This window comes from Chionomys nivalis, chromosome 6 (assembly GCF_950005125.1).
Source record: "Chionomys nivalis chromosome 6, mChiNiv1.1, whole genome shotgun sequence".
Lineage (NCBI taxonomy): Eukaryota > Metazoa > Chordata > Mammalia > Rodentia > Cricetidae > Chionomys > Chionomys nivalis.
The window spans coordinates 12,458,942-12,480,384 of NC_080091.1; the positions used below are offsets into that span (position 1 = coordinate 12,458,942).

Genomic DNA, 21,443 nt, shown 5'->3' on the forward strand with positions numbered 1-21,443 from the left:
ACTGTAGCTCTGTAATAGAGTTTGAAGTCAGGGATGGTAATGCCTCCAGACGATCCTTTATTATATAGGATTGTTTTGGCTATCCTGGGTTTTTTGTTTCTCCATATAAAGTTGATTATTGTCCTCTCAAGATCTGTGAAGAATTTTGATGGGATTTTGATGGGGATTGCATTGAATCTATAAATTGCCCTTGGTAGAATTGCCATTTTTACTATGTTGATCCTCCCTATCCAAGAGCAAGGGAGATCCTTCCATTTTCTGGTATCCTCCTCAATTTCTTTCTTCATTGACTTAAAGTTCTTGTCAAATAGATCCTTTACTTCCTTGGTTAGGGTTACCCCAAGATATTTTATGCTATTTGTGGCTATCGTGAAGGGTGATGCTTCTCTGATTTCCATCTCTGCTTCCTTATCCTTTGTGTATAGGAGGGCAACTGATTTTTTGGAATTGATCTTGTATCCTGCAACGCTACTAAAGGTGTTTATCAGCTGAAGGAGTTCTTTGCTGGAGTTTTTGGGGTCGCTTATGTACACTATCATATCGTCTGCAAATAATGAAAGTTTAACTTCTTCCTTTCCGATTTGAATCCCTTTGATCCCCTTATGTTGTCTTATTGCTATTGCTAGAATTTCAAGCACTATATTAAAGAGGTATGGAGAGAGTGGACAACCTTGTCGTGTTCCTGATTTTAGTGGAATAGCTTTGAGTTTCTCTCCATTTAATTTGATGTTAGCTGACGGCTTGCTATAAATAGCTTTTATTATAGTTAGGAACGACCCTTGTATTCCTAATCTCTCTAAGACCTTTATCATAAAGGGATGTTGAATTTTGTCAAATGCTTTTTCAGCATCTAATGAAATGATCATATGGTTTTTTTCTTTCAGTTTATTTATATGATGGATTACATTGATAGATTTTCGTATGTTGAACCAGCCCTGCATCTCTGGGATGAAGCCTACTTGATCATAATGGATAATTTTTCTGATGTGTTCTTGGATTCGGTTTGCCAGTATTTTATTGAGTATTTTTGCGTCGATGTTCATGAGTGAGATTGGCCTGTAGTTCTCTTTCTTGGTTGTGTCTTTGTGTGGTTTTGGTATCAGAGTAACTTCAGCTTCATAAAAGGAATTTGGCAATGACTTCTCTGTTTCAATATTGTGAAATACATTAAGGAGTATAGGTATTAGGTCTTCTTGGAAGTTCTGGTAGAATTCTGCATTGAAGCCATCTGGACCTGGGCTTTTTTTGGTGGGGAGGTTTTTTATAACAACTTCTAATTCTTCGCGACTAACAGGTCTATTTAGATTGTTCACCTGGTCCTGGTTTAACTTTGGTATATGGTACTTATCTAAAAAAGTGTCCATTTCTATAACATTTTCCAATTTTGTGGCATACAGATTTTTGTAGTAAGATCTAATGATTCTCTGAATTTCCTCTGAGTCTGTGGTTATGTCTCCCTTTTCGTTTCTGATTTTGTTAATTTGCGTATTCTCTCTCCGCCGTTTGATTAGTTTGGATAGGGGTTTATCAATCTTATTGATTTTCTCCATGAACCAGCTTTTTGTTTCATTGATTCTTTGGATTGTTTTCTGTGTTTCTATTTTGTTGATTTCAGCCCTCAATTTGATTATTTCGAGTCTTCTACTTCTCCTAGGTGAGTCTGCTTCTTTTTTTTCTAAAGCTTTCAGGTGGGCTATTAAGTCTCTAATGTGTGCTTTCTCCGTTTTCTTTAAGTGGGCACTTAATGCTATGAATTTTCCTCTTAGCACTGCTTTCATAGTGTCCCATAGGTTTGAGTATGTTGAGTCTTCGTTTTCATTGAATTCAAGAAAGACTTTAATTTCTTTCTTTATTTCTTCCTTGATCCAGGTGAGGTTCAGTAGTTGACTGTCCAGTTTCCATGAGTTCATAGGCTTTCTGGGGATAGCATTGTTGTTGAATTCTAACTTTAGTCCATGGTGATCTGATAAGACACAGGTGGTTACCGATATTTTTTTGTAACTGTGTAAGTTTGCTTTGTTACCGAGTATGTGGTCTATTTTCGAGAAGGTTCCATGAGCTGCAGAGAAGAAGGTATATTCTTTCCTATTTGGGTGGAATGTTCTATAGATGTCTGTTAAGTCCATTTGATTCATTACCTCCCTTAATCCTCTTATTTCTCTGTTAGGTTTCTGTCTGATTGACCTGTCCATTGGTGAGAGAGGAGTGTTGAAATCTCCTACTATTAGTGTGTGTGGTTTGATGACTGCCTTGAGTTTTAGTAACGTTTCTTTTACATAAGTGGGTGCTTTTATATTAGGGGCATATATATTCAGGATTGAGATTTCATCCTGGTGAATTGTTCCTGTTATGAGTAAAAAATGTCCATCTCCATCTCTTTTGATTGATTTTAGTTTGAAGTCAACTTTCTTAGAAATTAGTATGGCCACACCTGCTTGTTTCTTAGGTCCGTTTGCTTGATAAACCTTTTCCCAGCCCTTTACTCTGAGTAGATGTCTGTCTTTGTGGTTGAGGTGTGTTTCTTGTAAGCAGCAGAATGTTGGATCCTGTTTTCGTATCCAATCTCTTAGCCTGTGCCTCTTTATAGGTGAGTTGAGTCCATTGATATTAAGTGATATTAATGACCAGTGGTTGTTAACTCCGGTCATTTTTCCTTTCTTTCTTTCTTTCCTTTGGTAGTAGAGTTTGTGTGTTTCCCTTCTTCAAGTTGTGCTGGTGAAGGGTCTTTAGATGTCTGAGTTATTGTGGGCATTGTTGGACTCCTTGGTTTGTGATTTTCCTTCTATTACTTTCTGAAGGGCTGGATTTGTGGCTACGTATTGTTTAAATTTGTTTTTATCCTGGAAAACTTTGTTTTCTCCATTTATAGTGAACGAAAGCTTGGCTGGGTATAGTAGTCTGGGCTTGCATCCATGGTCTCGTAGTTTCTGCAGTATATCTATCCAGGACCTTCTGGCTTTCATGGTTTCCATAGAGAAATCAGGTGTAAGTCTGATAGGTTTACCTTTATAGGTAACTTGACCTTTTTCCTTTGCAGCTCTTAATATTCTTTCTTTATTCTGTATGTTTTGTGTTTTGATTATTATATGACGAGGAGATGTTTTTTTTTGATCCAGTCGATTTGGTGTTCTGTATGCTTCTTGGACCTTCAAAGGAATATCTTTCTTAAGGTTGGGAAAGTTTTCTTCTATAATTTTATTAAATATATTTTCTGGACCATTGAGCTGTACTTCTTCTCCTTCTTCTATCCCTATTATTCTTAGGTTTGGTCTTTTTATTGTGTCCCAGATTTCCTGAATGTTTTGTGATGAGAATTTGTTGGTTATGCTGTTTTCTTTGATGAGAGTGTTTATTTTCTCTATGGTGTCTTCAGTGTCTGAGATTCTTTCTTCTATCTCTTGTAATCTGTTGGTGGTACTTGTCTCTGTAGTTCCTGTTCGTTTATTCAAATTTTCCATCTCCATCCTTCCCTCGGTTTGTGTTTTCTTTATTACTTCCACTTCGTTCTTCAAGTCTTGAACCGTTTCCCTTACCTGTTTGATTACTTTTTCTTGTTTCTCTTGGTTTTCTTGGGTATCTTTGAGATATTTATTCATTTCCTCTACCTTTTTGTTTGTAATCTCTAATTGGTTGTGGCAGTTTTTCACCTCCTGTTTAAGGTCCTCTATTATTTTCATAAAATTCACTTTTGAGTCGAATTCTTCTAATTCTTCTGTATTAGGGTTTAGACTTCTCATTTCGGGATTCCTGGATCCTGGTGATGTCACGTTGCCTTTCAAGTTGTTGGGGGAATTCTTGCATTGGCGCCTGCCCATCTTTTCCTTCAAATGGAGCCAGGAGAGGCCTGATGTCTTGGACCAGTCTTTGCTGTGACTAACTCTCTAGGTGTATCTCCTCAGTGTAGGGGCAGGAACCGTTCCCTTCCAGATGAACTCCTCAACACCAAAACATGGATGCGTGGTATTCCAATGACCCGCGTAAAGAAGGCCGAATGCAAGGGGTCGGGCGGGGTCCAGTAGAACACCGGCGACACTGCAGTACAAGCTGGAGGTGCCTGCGCTCCCTTTCGGGGGTTGCTGAGGCCTGCCGGCTGCTCTGGTTGGGTAGCCTTAGTGTAGGGGCGTTTGTGCTCTCTACCGGGACCGTCCGCCCCAGGATAGTACACACTCACCCGTCCCGATGAAACTTCTTGGCACCTACACAGGAACTCCTGGATGCCCCAATGAGCCAGGGACTAATGGAAGTAGGGCGCAGGCAGAGCAGGTCCAGCAGATCACAGCAGAGACTGCAGCCCCAGCAGCAGGGGCCCGCTTTCCCTGGCGGGGACCTTGAGGCCTGCCCTCTAGTCAGGGACTCACTGCTCTGGGTTGGTAGCCTTAGTGAAATGGCAGGAAACTGTTCCACAGCTAAGGACCTTGCAGACAAGGCAGGTTTGGAGGTGGGGGTGGGGGCGGGTGTGTAGGAGAGCAAGCCCTGCAGCAGGAGCTGGGGGAGGGGTGTTTGTGCTCTCTACCTGGACACTCACCCGTCCCGATGAAACTTCTCGGCACCTACACAGGAACTCCTGGATGCCCCAATGAGCCAGGGACTAAGGGAAGTAGGGCGCAGGCAGAGCAGGTCCAGCAGATCACAGCAGAGACTGCAGCCCCAGCAGCAGGGGCCCGCTTTCCCTGGCGGGGACCTTGAGGCCTGCCCTCTGGTCAGGGACTCACTGCTCTGGGTTGGTAGCCTTAGTGAAATGGCAGGAAACTGTTCCACAGCTAAGGACCTTGCAGACAATGCAGGTTTGGGGGTGGGGGTGGGGGCGGGTGTGTAGGAGAGCAAGCCCTGCAGCAGGAGCTGGGGGAGGGGTGTTTGTGCTCTCTACTGGGACAGTCCGCCCCAGGATAGCACACACTCACCCGTCCCGATGAAACTTCTTGGCACCTACACAGGAACTCCTGGATGCCCCAATGAGCCAGGGACTAATGGAAGTAGGGCGCAGGCAGAGCAGGTCCAGCAGATCACAGCAGAGACTGCAGCCCCAGCAGCAGGGGCCCGCTTTCCCTGGCGGGGACCTTGAGGCCTGCCCTCTAGTCAAGAACTCACTGCTCTGGGTTGGTAGCCTTAGTGAAATGGCAGGAAACTGTTAAATATTTATTTATTATGTATACAATATTCTGTCTGTGTGTATGCCTGAGGTCAGAAGAAGGCACCAGACCTCATTACAGAGGGTTGTGAACCACCACGTGGTTGCTGGGAATTGAACTCAATACCTTTGGAAGAGCAGGCAATGCACTTAACCTCTGAGCTATCTCTTCAGAAGGTTTTAACTTCAGCACAGTAAAATTATATATAACAAAACAGTTATCAAGCAAGAATTATAGTTATAACATTTATATCGACTTTATCTTTCATCTTAACTGAGGAAAACTATACCTATCTATTCTTCAACTCCATCAAGAATACAGAAGGAAATAATATTACCTAAGTAAACATGAAGTGCACTGTAAGTAACTTCCAAAACTCTAGAATTGACAGAGACATCTCACTGCCTGGACAGTCACCCAAAGTTCTTCTGTAACATTAGAGCATCCATCTTCAGCCTACAGGCCCATAGTATCCAGCAGAGTTTTCCATGAAGCAGGAAATTTCAAAGACAGTTCAGCCTATATTGGCAGTTTGTCAGGACACTTTTTTGTGTCCTGCAGAATGTCTGGCAGTCTCTTTCATGAAGCAGGAACCCCAAAGGACAGTTTCACTTTTAGGCAAGTTCAGCAGTCATTTTCTGTGGGTTCTGCCAGTCCAGTTTATACAGCATAATATCAAGGAGTCCAGGCAGAGCAGTTTCTTGCCCAAATGGCTAACAAACTCCATGAAGAGCCTCTTCGATGCCCATCTTCCTCTTGGAAGTAACTGGTGCTGCCAGGAGCAGCTGTGTCTCACTGTCATGAAAAGTCCTAAGTTCTTAAAACATTTTAAATGCCATATTCCATAGGTCTTTGAAAGGTTTGAAGATTATCTGTCTAACTGAAATATATCTCTATATAGCTAGAAAACCTAACTAACATGATTACAAAGCTTGACTATTATAGATGGTTATCTATTAACATATTTCTATTTATTTATTTATTTATTTATTTATTAAAGATTTCTGCCTCCTCCCTGCCAACGTCTCCCATTTCCCTCCTCCTCCCTCAATCAACTCCCCCTCCCTCAGCAGCCCGAGGAGCAGTCAGGGTTCCCTGCCTTGTGGGAAGTCCAAGGATCTCCCACCTCCTTCCAGGTCTAGTAAGGGTGAGCATCCAAACAGCCTAGGCTCCCACAAAGCCAGTACGTGCAGTAGGATCAAAATCCAGTGCCATTGTTCTTGACTTCTCAGCAGCCCTCATTATCTGCTATGTTCAGCGAGTCCGGTTTTATCCCATGCTTTTTTTAGACCCAGTCGGGTGAGTTCCTGATAGATCATCCCCATTGTCTCAGTGTGTGGGTGCACCCCTCGCGGTCCTGAGTTCCTTGCTCGTGCTCTCTCTCCTTCTGCTCCTCATTTGGGCCTTGGGATTTCAGTCCATTGCTCCAATGTGGGTCTCTGTCTCTGTCTCCTTTCATCGCCTGATGAAGGTTAATATCCAGGAGGATAACTATATATTTTTCTTTGGGTTTACCTTCTTATTTAGCTTCTCTAGGATCATAAGTTATAGGCTCAATGTCCTTTATTTATGGCTAGAAACCCATTATGAGTGAGTACATCCCATGTTCCTCTTTTTGAGTCTGGCTTACCTCACTCAGGATAGTGTTTTCTATTTCCGTCCATTTGCATGCAAAATTCAAGAAGTCATTGTTTCTTACTGCTGAGTCGTACTCTAATATGTATATATTCCATACTTTCTTCATCCATTCTAACATTGAAGGGCATCTAGGTTGTTTCCAGGTTCTGGCTATTACAAACAATGGTGCTATGAACATAGTTGAGCATATACTTTTGTTGTATGATAGGGCATCTCTTGGGTAAATTCCCAAGAGTGGTATTGCTGGGTCGAGAGGTAGGTTGAACCCGACTTTCCTGAGAAACCGCCACACTGCTTTCCAAAGTGGTTGCACAAGTTTGCATTCCCACCAGCAATGGATGAGTGTACCCCTTACTCCACATCCTATCCAGCAAAGGCTATCGTTGGTTAACATATTTCTTAATTATACATTACATTTTTTTTGAGACAGGGTTTCTCCATAGCTTTGGAGCCTGTCCTGGAACTATACCAGGCTGGCCTCAGACTCACAGAGATCTTCCTGCCTCTGCCTCCTGAGTTCTGGGATTAAAGGTGTGTGTCACCACAGTGCAGCTTACACTACATTTTAAAATGAGCTGTACAAACACAATACCTCAGTCAAGAACAGAAATATACATATAACAAAATTGACCTAAAATTTGTGTCAATAGACCAAGATCTATACCAATGCAAATCTTTATAGCACACTAGCCCCAGTCTTCTGCTTCCTAGTGCTAAAGATGACATAGGTCATTTTGCTAATGAGAGAAGGGGAGGAGGAGGAGCAGAAATAGGAGAAGATGGAGGAGGAGTGGGGGAGGAAAAGGAGTAGAAGAAAGATGGGAGTGAGCAGGGGAGGAGTTGGGAAGAAGGGAGGAAGGAGAAGAAAAAAGAGGTATGGGAGGAGCAAGAAGAGGAGGAACCTAGGGAGGAGGAGGGGTGGGCGTGAAAGAGGAGCAGGAGAAGGAGGGGAAGGAGTAGGGGGAAGAACAGGAGGAAGAGGGACAGAAGGAGCAGGTGGGAGGAGGAAAGGGAGGAGTGGGAGGGGTGAAAACATTAGGAAATGTTTCTTTGCAGAGTGCAGCTATGAGCATCTCCCTTGTGCTGGAGCAAGTACCCATGCGGACTGAGATCAGCAGAGAGGAGACATCAGCCCTGGGCACCATCGTGCTGGAGACTGTGGAAAGTGCCATGCTGGCCACACTTCTGACACCCTCCAGAAACGTCAGTCAGACCATTCGGACAGAAAACCTAGGTACTGCATAGCCTTGGGGGCCAGGCTGATTTTCAGGGACGGCATAGTTGGATTCTCATGACTTTCACCAACATGCCAAACCTCTAACGCACAGCAAGGCAGGTCCATATATTAGTGACATTGACAATTTATCAATCACTTGGCCAGGATTAGAGAGGAAACCGAGCGTGTGTCCTTAATTCATTCAATGCACATATGTGGGATGTCTACTATATGATTTAAGATGTGATAATCATTTTCTTGTTTAGCTATTTCCAGTTTTCCCTGCCAAGATGATGGTGGATTTTACTTCTCGATGTAGCATTAGGAAGGAATTTGTGACTATGTCACAAATTTTAGAATATTCTTTTCCTTTCCCTTAGTGACTGAGCATCTTAGCACCGCAGCTATTCCACGTTCTCGTGTCTTAGAGTAAAAATAGGGTGCAAATCAATTCATGAAGGACCCAAAGAATTATCGAGAAATATGTGTTATTTTTAATCCTGGAAGACTTGGGGGCTCTTTGTTACTGTACCATGGCTTATCCTTTCCTGACTGATACATGCTTGATTGCTGACCACTTGGGGATATTGGATGCCACTGATCTTTGTATGCACTTCTCACTCCAGTTAGCCGTTGCGTATTGGTCAGTCCCATGGATATTGGAAATTCTTTTTTAATACCTGCTCTGATTCAGGGATACGAATATAGGTAGTATTTTATCAGCTTTAGGAATTTAGACATCTGATATATGTGATATAGATAAAATGCTATCAAGAAAAAATCCCATAGACTGAGGAAATTATGAACTAAGATATTCTATGTAGTGTAATCAGGGACTATGACCAGGGCAGTGTGCTGGCAAATTGTGAGTGGCAAAGCACTTTCTTGGTGTATCTTCCATGGCATCTCTCGAGGTGTCTTGGTTTGTGGGAAGGCAGTGGGTGGGGAAGGCCCCCTTGGAGTGAGGGTGGGGCTGTATAGCAGCTGACAGTGCCCATTGGGTCAAACAGGAGAAGGAAGGGGCAGTTTGCAGGCATGGACTTTCTCACTCTTTCCCTTTGACTCCTGACTGCCACAATGGCTCAAACCCTCTGAAGTCAGTGTTTCTTGCTTTAAACTGGTTCTCTCAGAAATCCTTCACATGGTTAACACAGGATGGATATCAGGGACGGGAGGAAGGAGGGGTGTGGAGGAGCTGGGGGTGCTAGTGCTTCTCTTGAACTCAGGTGGTTGGCTAGGTTTGGGTTTCCATTCCTAGGGGTGTCATTCCAATCCCAGCTCCACTGGGCAGGTGGCTAAAAAGCCTCAGGCAAACAGCTCCCCCCCCCCAGAAATCTGTGCCCCACATTGGGCACCAAATGAAGCATGATTAATAGAAACTCAGAGAGAGGAATTGGGGTTCACTCTGAAGATCCAAATACCAAAACAGCCAGCCACTGGCTCTTACCTCTACCTCAGTCTGAAATGGCGATCCTGCCTCCAGGAACCTCAGAATGAGACTGAGACTGAGAGCTGTTTCTTCCCATTTTATAATCCTCTCTAGGGCTAGGATTAAAGGTGTGCACCACTGGTATTAAAGGCATGTACCACCCAGTTTCTACAGCAACTAATGTGGCTACTGGGATTAAAGGTATGTTACCACTGCCTGGTCTGTAAGGCTGAGCAGTGGGGCTCTTTCACTCTCTGATCCTTAGGCAAGTTTTATTTATTAAAATACAAATGAAATGCCACTTACTACACAATAATGTACATGCTAGAAGTACAATTTATTCAGCTCACTCCGTACCCCTGACTGGCCTCAAATTCATTGAGAGCTGCATGCTTCAGCCCCTTGCATGCTGAGATTAAAGACCCACACCACCACACTTTCAAGATGAGTGATTTCCAAAATAGCTGAAGCTGTAAGGAGCAGTCAAGAGGCCAGTGTGACTGAAGTAGAGTGGGCAGTGGTGGCTTTGTAGGAGAAAGACTCATGGAAAAAAAGGGAGAAAGTACTGAAAGTTTTGTTGAAGTGAGATGTTGGGGCAGCACTGGAAATTTGGGGATAGGGATGGCATTTAACTCTCTGGTATTGGTACTGACTTTTGATGCTATTGGTATATCAGTCAGCTTTCTGTTACTGCAAAAAATTCCTGAGACACATCAACTTTATAATGGAAAGGGTTGATTATGGCACATGTTTTTAGAGGGTTCAACCATGGTTGGTTTGGGTCTGTGGAAACGCAGCACATTATGGAAGAGTGTGGATTGAAGAGGTGTCTCCCTTCATGCTTATGGGAAGGAGTGGGAGAGACAGAGTGAGCACAAGAGCAATAGTTCTCTAAGGGATGCCAGTAATGACCTAACTTTGTCCCAGGCTCCCAGCCTAAGATTTCCACCACTTACCACTGGTGTCATGAATGGGGGACCAAGCCTTCAATGTAAGTATTCTTAGGGGGAAATTCCACAATCAAATTATTGCAGCTGACTTCAACTCTATTGCTCTCTGATGCATCCCCTTAAAATATGATTGCTCCCCTCTCTTTGTCTTCATGTGTGTGCAGGTGTGAATGTGTATATGTGCATGCAAGTGGAGGCCAGAAGACATGCTAGGCTTTAATTTCTCTTAGGCGCTGTCCATGTTTCTTTGAAGCAGGGTCTCTCCCTGCCCTGAAACTCACTGTATGGCTTCAGATGGCCAATAGGTCCTAGTGCTATTTGCAAGTGTGTACCACCATCCCTGCATGTCTCTTATATGAGGCTTCTGGGAACAGAACCCAAGTTTCCATGCTTGTGAGGTGAGCACTATGCCTACTGAGCTATATCCCAGATGTGAAAAACCCCTTCTGAAGTTACAGCGAGGCTTCTCACTACTTTGTTTTAAGGCCTGCATAATACACATGGATGCATTGTTCTGTGCTGTTTAAGCTTACTGAGCCAGCTGTGGAGGTGGGATGGGATCCCCTTCAGACTCAAACATGTTTGGGATAGGTTACCCTCCAGCACCCTTTGTCCAGGATGGTCTCCCAACTCTGTGAGAAGGGAAATTGAGAATTAAAAAAAAAGAAAAAAATTAGCCCAAGTAGAAATACCATGCCTTTAGAACAGAAAGAGTTACTGCTACAGTGTCTTGAATATGGCTGGGGGTGTGTGTAGCATTCTCAGGCACCTTCCAAGGTGTAAGCATCAATTACTCTTTAGCCGGTGATAGAAAGATGTCTGTGGTAGAGATGGCCAGGGGACACTCTCACCCAGGAGAAGATGTCCCCCATGGTACCCTGTGCTATTCAGGACTGTGACTGGCTGTTTAGTTCTCAGACCTCTGGTCCGGAAGTATCTGATCTGGTCTCTATAGCTTCCGCACTTTGTTTTATCATTTCTGTCTGCTTGCTGTGTTCTTCCTTAAGTGACCTGACTAAAGCCCAAATCACAGCTACGGTGAATTGTACTCCAAACGTAACACTTCCCATCATCCATCAGGACTCAAGAGTTTCCCTACAATGAACTGGTTTTCCATGGTTTCCTTTTGCTTTCAACTATATATATATATGCATATTTTCTTTTTTAAAGATCTACTTTTCATTATTTTAAATTATGTGTCTTGGCGTGTCTATTTGTGAGTATGTACATGTGAGTGCAGGTGTCTGTGAAGGCCAGAAGAGAGCACTGGATCCCCTGGAGGTGCAGGTGGTTTTGGAAACTGATCCTGGGTCCTTGAAAGAGCAGCAAGTGATCTTCATCACTGAACCACGCCACCAGTCCCTGTGCATCTTCGCTGGACAGAAATAAAATTCAAGATAGATATACTTTCTCATGTCTTAACAAAAACACTCCATTTTCCTTTTAGACATCGAAAGCAAAGTTATCAATGAAGAATGCAATGATGAGAATGTCTCCTTTAACTTGAAAGCCAGAGGTGATGAGATGAATGTTAGCTGTTCCATCATCGAGGAATCAGAATCCACAGGTACAGTCATCCTGAGCACCAAGGTAGTGGAGCATCAGTCCACCTGCCCTACAAATCATCCATAGTCATGCAAGGCAGATACGGATGGTGGAGAACAGATGAGAGGAGAGGCAGGGATAGCACTATGCACTCAGAGTTTTCTACATGGCAGGAATGTCGAACATTAAGGGCATGACATGGAATATGGTGCTGTCACCACCCAGTAGAGTGTGGCCACCAGCCATGTGGGACTCTTGATCTCTTGAGCTGTGGTGAGCCCTCGATCTGGATCATTCTACTGTGATGCTTTCCACTGAGTTCTAAAATTTGATTTTTCTTGGGGGGGGATCCTCTTTTCTATCATATCACTGTGATGCTGCCAGTGTTTCGTTTATTGACTGTGTCTTTTGTGGTCAGTCTGCCTTTCTTATTTTATCCAGCTGTATATTTGTATCCTGTTTGGATTCATTGAGTTTATCTGTGTCCTGTTTGATTTTTGTTAAATATTGTTTAACATTTAATGTTTGAAATTTTTAATTGAATTTTACTGAGCTCTACATTTTTCTCTGCTCCCCTTCCTGCCTCTCTTCTCCCTTCAATTATTTTTTTTTGTAGAGAATTTTGTGTATACATACAATGCATTTTGATAAAATCCAGCCATCATTTTCTCCTTTCCAATCCCTTCCCTGCCTCGCACTGTTTGCCTTTCTTAACTGTACGTTTTTTAAACCCACCAAGTTTACTTCATGCTTCCTGTAAGTGCAGGGGTGTAGGTTCATCTGTGAAGATGGGTAGCTTCTCAGGGTACGCATCCGTGAAGGCAATGACTCTCCAGTAGCTATCAGCTGCAAACAGTTCCTCAGCTGGGGTGGGACTCCATGAGCCTCCCCACATCCAGGATGGGTTTTCAGTCTGGCTTGGTCTATGTATGCAGCCGTAGCTGCTGGGAGAGTTCATGTGAATCATCTCTGACATGTCTGGATAATGCTGGCTTTCTGTGGATGTTCCTTCTCTCTGACTCCTATAATCTCCCTGCCCCCTCTGCTAGGCAGATTCCTGAACTGTGAGGAAAGGGAGGTAATACCAATGTCCCGCTTACAGTTGAGCACTGATGCTCTCATATTTTTGCATTGTTTGTTTGAGATTTCACCCATTTCACCCTCACTGACATTTGCTGTGGAATTGGTCATTTTTGCATTAGCCTTGAGTTTTTCCATCTTTTATGTATTACTACATTGGTATTTGCACATCCAGTGTTAGGTCATAGCAGGGCAAAGAAATGAATAAATAGAAGATAGATAGGCAGAGATGGATAGATAGACAGATATTGATAGATAGACAGAAAGACAGACAGACGGACACACAGACAGACAGACACATAGACAGACACAGACAGATAGATATAGACAGACACACAGATAGATAGATGAATGGACAGACAGCAAATATCAGATTGGTTCTCAAAAGACTCATCCGATATTAACTGGGGAACACATCACTTAGGCAATCAACTGTGTTTCTCAATCAAGAATGTCCCAGGCAGAGCAGGGTCCCTCAGAGGAGGCTTCCAAGTCAAAGAACAAATAGCAACACCTAGAAATGTCATCACCAAAGTGAACACTCACATCAGGCAGGGACTCACTATGGAAGTTGAGGCACGAAACTGGACTTCCCAACACAGTTCTGTGCTCTTGGGTGAGCCTCCCAACTTTTGGCTTCTCTTTCCTACTACAGACACTTTCACACCATGGGAATAACACAGCAACTTCTGTTGAAAAGTGCACACATCTAAATAAAAGAATAAAAATTAGAGAAGAGATAAAAGAGATAGAAAAAAATCCATAAATGCAGAATTAGGGAGCTATTGGGTAAGGGCCCATGTCACCAAGCCTGACCACCTGAGTTCAGTCCCCAGGACCTACAAAAGAAAGAGCTGACTTCCACATGCTAGTCTCTCACCTCCACACATACCTCATGGCCTACTCCCACTGTGAGCAGTGGACTCACACTGTAGCAAAAGCATTCAAAGATAAGGGGATGAAATAAAATGCAAACAGAAGTACAAACAATAACAGGAAGAGTGGTGAATGGGAAATGGGACAGCCTTGTCCTGGGGATGTCCTTGCCTGTGTGGAATGTAGCTTCAGGTTCTGCACCTATGAGCATCTTGGTTTCTTTCCCAAGTTGTGTGGTTGATGTCAGTCTGTGAGCCTACATGAATCTCGTTTCCCCTGTCCAGTTCTAGGCTGTTTCTGCAAAACTAGACAGTGTAGTTTGTGAACCTGCCAATAGCAGATCTTGTGTTTTTTTATGGGGTAGGAGTAGTGCCTTATTTAGTTCTAGCTGTCCTATAACTACCTCAAGGAGATCCTCCTGCCTCTGCCTCCTAAGTGCTGGGATCAAAGGCCTGTGCCACTATGCCTGGCTTTACATATTTAAGAACTTAATGTTTCATGTCAAAAATTCCAGTATGGGTAGAGACCCTCAGGTGAGGAGCTATTAGCAGCTGAGGAAGCAACACCAGTTTGCTTCAGGATGTGGCCCTGGGTAGAGTGCCCAGGACCCAGCAGATGGCTGTATACTCAGGCTGTACAAGCTGATTCTATGGGTTGGAATATCTCCCCCTCCCCTGTCTTTCTTTCCTCTCCCTTTCTCATCCCTTCCTCCAAGTCTTGCTTTTGACACTTAAAATCCGTGCTTTCTAGATTTAATTACTCACTTCTCACAGCCTAGTATCATCTGGGAAGAGTTAATGAGAGACTGACTAGGTCAGGATGGCCTGTGCCTGTGTCTGTGGGGTTTGTCTTACATTAGTTGATTGGGAAGACCCAGTTGTGGGTGGCACCGATCCATGGACTGTGGAAGAACAGAGAAGCAAGATGAGCAGTTCAGAGAGCAAGCAGGATAAGATGTGCATTCTCTCTTTGCTCTTGACTATGAATTCAGTGTAACTAACTACTTGGATACCTGCTCTGACAAAATTTTAGAGAATAATGGATTTATTAATACAACAGTAAGTAGATTAAATTAGACAGAGAGAGGCAGAGGGAGAGACAAAGAATCTTTTAGACATCCTTTCCATCCATCTGTTCATCCGTTCATCTGTCCGTACATCCATCTACTTGTGACAGTACATACGTATATGAACATACCAAGGCACAAAAATGACAGTTGGAGACAACTTTTGGGAGTCAGTTCAGTTCCCTTCTTTACTGTGTGGGGGAATTTATGTAACTTAGGTCTTCAGGCTTGGTGACAAACACCTTCCTCTTATGAGACATCTTTCCAGTCCAGGTGTCTTTACAATGACTGTGTATGTTATCCGGTGGCTTCTAAGTTACATTGATCAATGGCATAATTTGCAAACAATGTATTTTGTATGGCACTAGGTAGTGAGCAGGAGGCCTCACACACACGAACAAGCTCTCTATTGCTGAGTCCTCAGTCCTGTCGCAAGACTTACAGATGAGGCAAAGCTAAACTTAAGCACACTTTAAAATTTAAGAAAAATCATGAGGTCTGTTCCTTCAGCTTCTTGAAAACTACTCTCCTTTGTACACGAAGTCTCTTGGTTTCACAAGCTTCCCTGTTTATATCGGGGATGAATGAGGAGTGTGGATGGGGTTTATTTCCTCTCTCATGCCTCAGTTGATCTGCAAGTTCTCTGGTATTTCAACCTTAGAGTAAATCGGGGAGAGTCTGTCTATGTGCATGTCATATGTGTTGCCTGTGTGTGCACATGTTGCCTGTGCTCACATGTTGACCATGTGCCTGTTGTGCAATGTGTCATGTATATTATCAACAGAATAAGCAATTCTATTTTGTTTTATTTTGGGGACATACAGGGACCACAGGAGTGGCTTTTGTCTCCTTTGCAAACATGGAATCGATTTTAGATGAACGCTTCTTCGAAGATGGTCAGGCCTCCTGGAAGCTGAGGATGAATTCCCGTGTTGTTGGTGGCATTGTGACTGGGGAAAAGAAGGATGGCTTCTCCAAGACTGTTGTCTACACCCTCCAGCACATCCAGGTTTGTGCAGAATCTCCTGAGACCCCTGTCTATCTCCCAAGGAGTCCTGCCACCCCAGCTGTGACGGTACCTGTTTAAGAAACAACTGATAGTTTTGTTTTGAAACAATAACATATTTGAGTGAAGGAAATGGATTTCCATTTCGTCTTTACTAAGAGAGATCTTGTGTACCCTCTTCCAAGTTTTCTTAGTGGTGACACAGTGCAACTACTGATACAAAAAGTGTTCATGCTCATGTAGATGAATTTGTACAGGTATGTATGAGTGTGTGTGTGTGTGTGTGTGTGTGCATGCATGCTCACATGCATGCAGTCCTTAGCAAATGTGGCAACTAAAGATGATTGTTAGGTGTCTCCTTAAAGATTTACATTTATTATTTACAATTGTGTGTGTGTGTGTGTTTGTGTGTGTGTGTGTGTGTATGCATACAAGTGCAGGTACCCATGGAGTCCAGAGGCATCAGGTTCCACAGAGCTGGAGTTACATGGTTGTGAACCACCTAATACAGATACTAGGAACTCAACTGAGCTCCTCTGGAAGAGCAGGAATTGTCATTAACCACTGAGCAATCTCTCCAGTCTCCTCTCAACCTTACTTTTTGAGGCCAGATCAGTCAGTAAACCCAGAGTTTGTTGATTCAGTCAGGCTGTCTGATCAGCAGACCTCATGGAAACTCTTATCTCTGCTTCCCAGGCCTAGGACTATAGGCCTATGATTCCACTCTCAGCTTTTATTATGTACACGCTGGGGATTTGAACTCAGTTCCTCATGCATGCACAGCAAGCACTTCTATCTGCTGAGCTATTTCCCCAGCTCTGAAAGGAATTTCCCTGTAACACTAACTGTGTGGTCTAACACCAGGTAAAGCAACACTACAAACTGAAATAGTCAGTTTTTCCATTCCCTGGAAGTTCTGGTTTCAGATGGTGATTGAGTTTGGTCACCTTGAATCCATCCCAGTGAAGTTGTCAGGTGACTGGGTCCTCTGATCTTTCAGCCAAAGCAGAAGTCTGAGAGGCCCATCTGTGTCTCTTGGAACCCTAATGTGGAGGATGGGAGATGGACACGCTCAGGCTGTGAGATCACCAAAGCATCTGAGACATACACAGAGTGCAGCTGTAACCGGATGGCAAACTTGGCCATCATCATGGCTTCTCAGGAGCTCACAGTGAGTATTGGCAACTCTTCATGCTTCTTGAGATGTGTTGATAGAACGTCATTGGTTTTTACCCCTAGTCTTGAGTATTGCAGAAAGTAACCACAGAGGGAGAAAGATGTGTGTCGTAGCCCCATGATAGAGGAATTCATGATGTGGTTAGAAGTGGAACTAAAGTACAAAGTCAGATGTAATAGCCCTGCCTTGGTCAGGCTTTCTAAGAGGGACAGGACAGGATAATGATCATGTGTTAGTGGAGCTGTATTATATATTGGTTTGCATGGTATGACCTATGCATTCTACATATTGCTGCCTTCACACTGGAGAGGCCAGTAACCCAGTAAACACTCAGGCCAAGGAGTTGGATATCATCAGCCTGGCACTAACAGTCTGAAGGATATTTGGAAAACTCTGGGTTTCTGTCCACATTGGAAACCTGAAAAATCTGGGTTTTTGTATCACCCAAGGAACACAGAAGCAACAACAATATCAGAATAGATAAACTTGCCAGCAAGATGTGAAGAAAATGAAACCAAAAGCAAAGCTCTTCCCGTAGAACTCCTTTTATTTGGGCTGCCAACCAGATCTAGGATGGGTCTTTCACATAGCTTGACTGATAACATTTGTCATGGGTGTGCCCAACAGATGGCCATTTGTTGGATTTCAGATTTATTTGCCTTGACCACCAAGATGAGGTGTCACAGTCTCATACAGGCATACTCAATATATTTCACAGGTCTTGCTCTATGAGCACTTACTTTATGCTGTGACTTTCTGTTCGAAGCTAATTGTTTATTGGTCAAGTTCATGGGATAGAAGATTGATGCTTAGTGACCTGCATTATCATGGAATTAGTAAGTGGTGGAGGTGGTACCTGAACCTTGAGAAAGCTTTGTACCAAAATTCTCTTTGTTCTAAACTGTAGACATCAACCACAAATTGAGTTGTGGGAATTTCTGGGTGCCAGCGAAGGCTGATGATATTCTGACACCCCCCATACTTATCCCCTCCCCAGAGAATGCTCTGTAGTCCATTCACTAGAAAGATCATCTACAAACCACAGTCCCTAGAATCCCTTGCCATCCTTTTATGTCTCAAACTTATACACTTTACACCTCTTTTGTGAGTTTCTTTTCTGTATTTTGTAATGAGAAAACTATAAATATCCAGTCTTTAATTACATCAGAGACATGGAAAGGATATAAATATTACCCAAATAAAGTAGCACCGAGCAAACAATTTCCAAAACTAAGAAATGATAGAAACAATTGACTTCCTGGATGGTAACCCAAGGCTGCTCTGTAATATTGGGGCATCTGTCTTCAGTCTACAAGCCTGAATATCTGACAGACTAACCTGTGAAGCAGGAATTTTGAAGGAATGCCTTACTTTAACAAAGTTTGGCAGACACTTTCTGTTGTGACTTGCTTGTCCAATTTGGACAGCATAATGTCAGCAGTTGAGGCAAGGACAGTTTCTTGCCCAGTGGCTAACTTTTGCCCCAAAGAAAGCAAACTCTAGATGAAGTTTCTTCAATGCCAATCATCTTCTCTGAAGTAGATTGGTACTGCCAGGAGAAGACATGTCTTGTTGTCATAAAAAGCTTTATATTATTAAAATAATGCCATATCCTGTGGATCTTTAAAGCATTTGAAAATCACCTGTCCCTCTACAATATATCTGTGTTTAACTTTGAAAACATATCTAACATGAATACAGGTTTGATTGTAATAGGTGACTAACTTGCACTTCTTTATTATCCTAAATAGTTTGTAATAATAACTTTCAAGGACTAGAAACTCACATCACATTGTTGAATGAGCTGCATCAGTACAATACTTTAAATAAGAGTAGAAATATGTGTACAGTATGTTCTAACAAAACCAACTTTAGGTTGGCATCCATATATAAAAATATCTTCAACAAGAGTAGAAATATATACAGCATAACAAAAATAACCTCAAATTTGCATCAATGTCCAAAATTTCATACCAATGTAAAATATTTGGGGATAGTAATTGATTTTTAGTTTAAAAGTAGATTCAATAATCTACCCTTTTATCCCATTATTCTATATTCCCCTCTCTTTTCAGAATGTGATCCCTGAATCTAATATCCTTTGTTCAGCTTATTTATTTATTTATTTATTTATTTATTTATTTATTTATGCTTTTTTTCTTGACCATTACCAACAGCAACTTATAACAACCCCTTAAATAATGACAAATATCCATTACTCATGGAGTGACAAAAAAATCATCCATCCCACCTACTGGCAATGTTGGCTTTATGTTCTCTAGATTGCTTCCTGCTGTCTGGCGGGGGGGGCGGCGGGGGGTGATGGCATCCTTAGGGGATCATGATCAAATTGAAATAATGGTCAAGTCCTGGGAGAGTTAGCTGTGTCATTTGTTACCATTCTCTTTGTAGTGAGAAAACATAGGGCTTTTCTGAAGTTCTGGCTGGATCAGTGCATGAGGCTTGCAATTTTTCTGAGCAGTTTGTAGTACAAAGATGATCTCTGGGTGGTGTTTGTCATCTTAGTGGCATTACTGCAATCCAGGTGGAATTATTGTTTTGGCGCCCCATCATCCTTTTGGAAATGTCAAAGGTTGCTGTTAGGAATGGCCATGGTACACTGCAGAAAACAACCATTTTAAATGTCATATGCAGGAGATCTCAGAGAGCTTAAAAGACCATAATTTGGGAAGTACAATACAGGGGACAAAAACATAATTCCTAGTTACCTGATAGAGACTCAAACCTGAAATCACATACAGGGAGCTAGATGGAGACTCTTTCTAAAATTAGTACATTATATAGTCATTAACAGAAAGTTTAAAAATCTATATGTACATATGTAAATCTTATAAAGTTTGAGATAATATTTATACCTTAAAATTTTTAAGTCTAAATAAAACCAACTGAATATGAGATTAGTGACAATTAGTCCCTTAATTTTGTTTTTTCTTCTGTCCCATATCAGGTGGCTCTTCTGACATAAGACAGAGATTTTGGATTTTACTTTAACAAGCATGCTTGAGTTTAGAGAAGGAGAGAGGTGTGCTCCAACTTCAAAGTCAGTTTAATTTTTTATTAAACTGGAACTACAAAAAGACCATTTGCCCTATATGTCTATAGAGACCAGCAGAAACAAACATTTGGGAAAATATATGAAATTTTATCTGTTGGAGATGTGTTATACCACTAGGACAATTTACTCTTTTGGGGGTGCATTTTCCTCTGGATGATTTGTACTTTTTCTTCAGATGTGCCTTTTGCCCAGTGCTCTTCACTTTTCTTAGTTGAATGCCTTCATTCTTCTGGAAAGTAAAAAACAAAACCCTGTCCCAACCCTACTTTTGGGAATATCCTTTTTGGCAAATTATATCTGATCAAATGAAAGACATTTGTTAGTCTTATATTTCAGTTTAGATTGGATGCTCATGCTGTTTGATAAACTATCACCTCTTCTAATCAAGAGGTCTCTCATGTTCAAATATAATCTTTATCAATTTTGATGGTATCCATAGCTTTTCTTCTCCTGTAGAAACAAAATCAAAACCTCTTCCCCAACAGAACACACATCCTGGTTTCTACTCTAGGTCAACACATCGTTAAAGTGTATGAGCTGATTTAATTCAGCAGTTTTTTTCTATATCCAATGTCTTTCTGCAGCTGTCATTTTTTCTCATTAGCATTAGAAAATTTAAAGTTAATAATGCATTGTTCAATCTATTTCTTGGGGTTTTATTACCTTTTCTGTTTATTAATCATTTCTTTTAGAGTGCAATTAGATCTTAGTATAAATGCTTGTCCTGTAGGAATTTGTGGTATACCTGTAATATTCTTTATGTTGTAATATATAAAAATTTGTTTCACTTTACTAGGGATGTATGCTGGAACATTGTCAGTCTTAATTTTTACAGGTATCCCCATGATGGCCATAACTTATAATAAATGTGTAATTACAGAATCAGTCTTTTTAGAGCTCAAAGAAGATGCCCATCCTGAATATGTATGTATGGTGTGGTCTAACATATTTCAGTTTTCCAAATTCTACAAAATGAAACAAATCCATTGCCAAATTTTATTTTTTGAGTTCCCTTTTGGTTATTTCTTGGAGATAGTAGAGTTTGGTCATATGAAAAGCAAGTAGGCTATTTCCTTATAATTTCCTTAACTTGTTGACAAGTGATGGAAACATTTTTATTCAAACCATTGCTATTAACATGGTGTTTCTCATGAAATTATGAGGCTTCTAGTACATTCCCTACCAGTATTATTTCATAATTACCTTGTGCTAGAGGGCCTGGTAGACCTGTGTGGTTTCTGACCTGTGTCATATA

At 42.0% G+C, this 21,443-nt stretch overlaps 1 protein-coding gene across 1 annotated transcript in view; it reads left to right on the plus strand.

Annotated features, from left to right (window-relative positions):
* Positions 1–21,443, plus strand: part of Adgre1 (adhesion G protein-coupled receptor E1) — an 81,540-nt gene that overhangs the window by 35,935 nt on the left and 24,162 nt on the right. The window contains exons 11-14 of the mRNA XM_057771717.1: positions 7,824–8,001; positions 11,810–11,929; positions 15,754–15,938; positions 16,936–17,106. Coding sequence (XP_057627700.1) covers positions 7,824–8,001; positions 11,810–11,929; positions 15,754–15,938; positions 16,936–17,106 — 654 coding nt within the window. The remainder of the gene's footprint in view (positions 1–7,823; positions 8,002–11,809; positions 11,930–15,753; positions 15,939–16,935; positions 17,107–21,443) is intronic.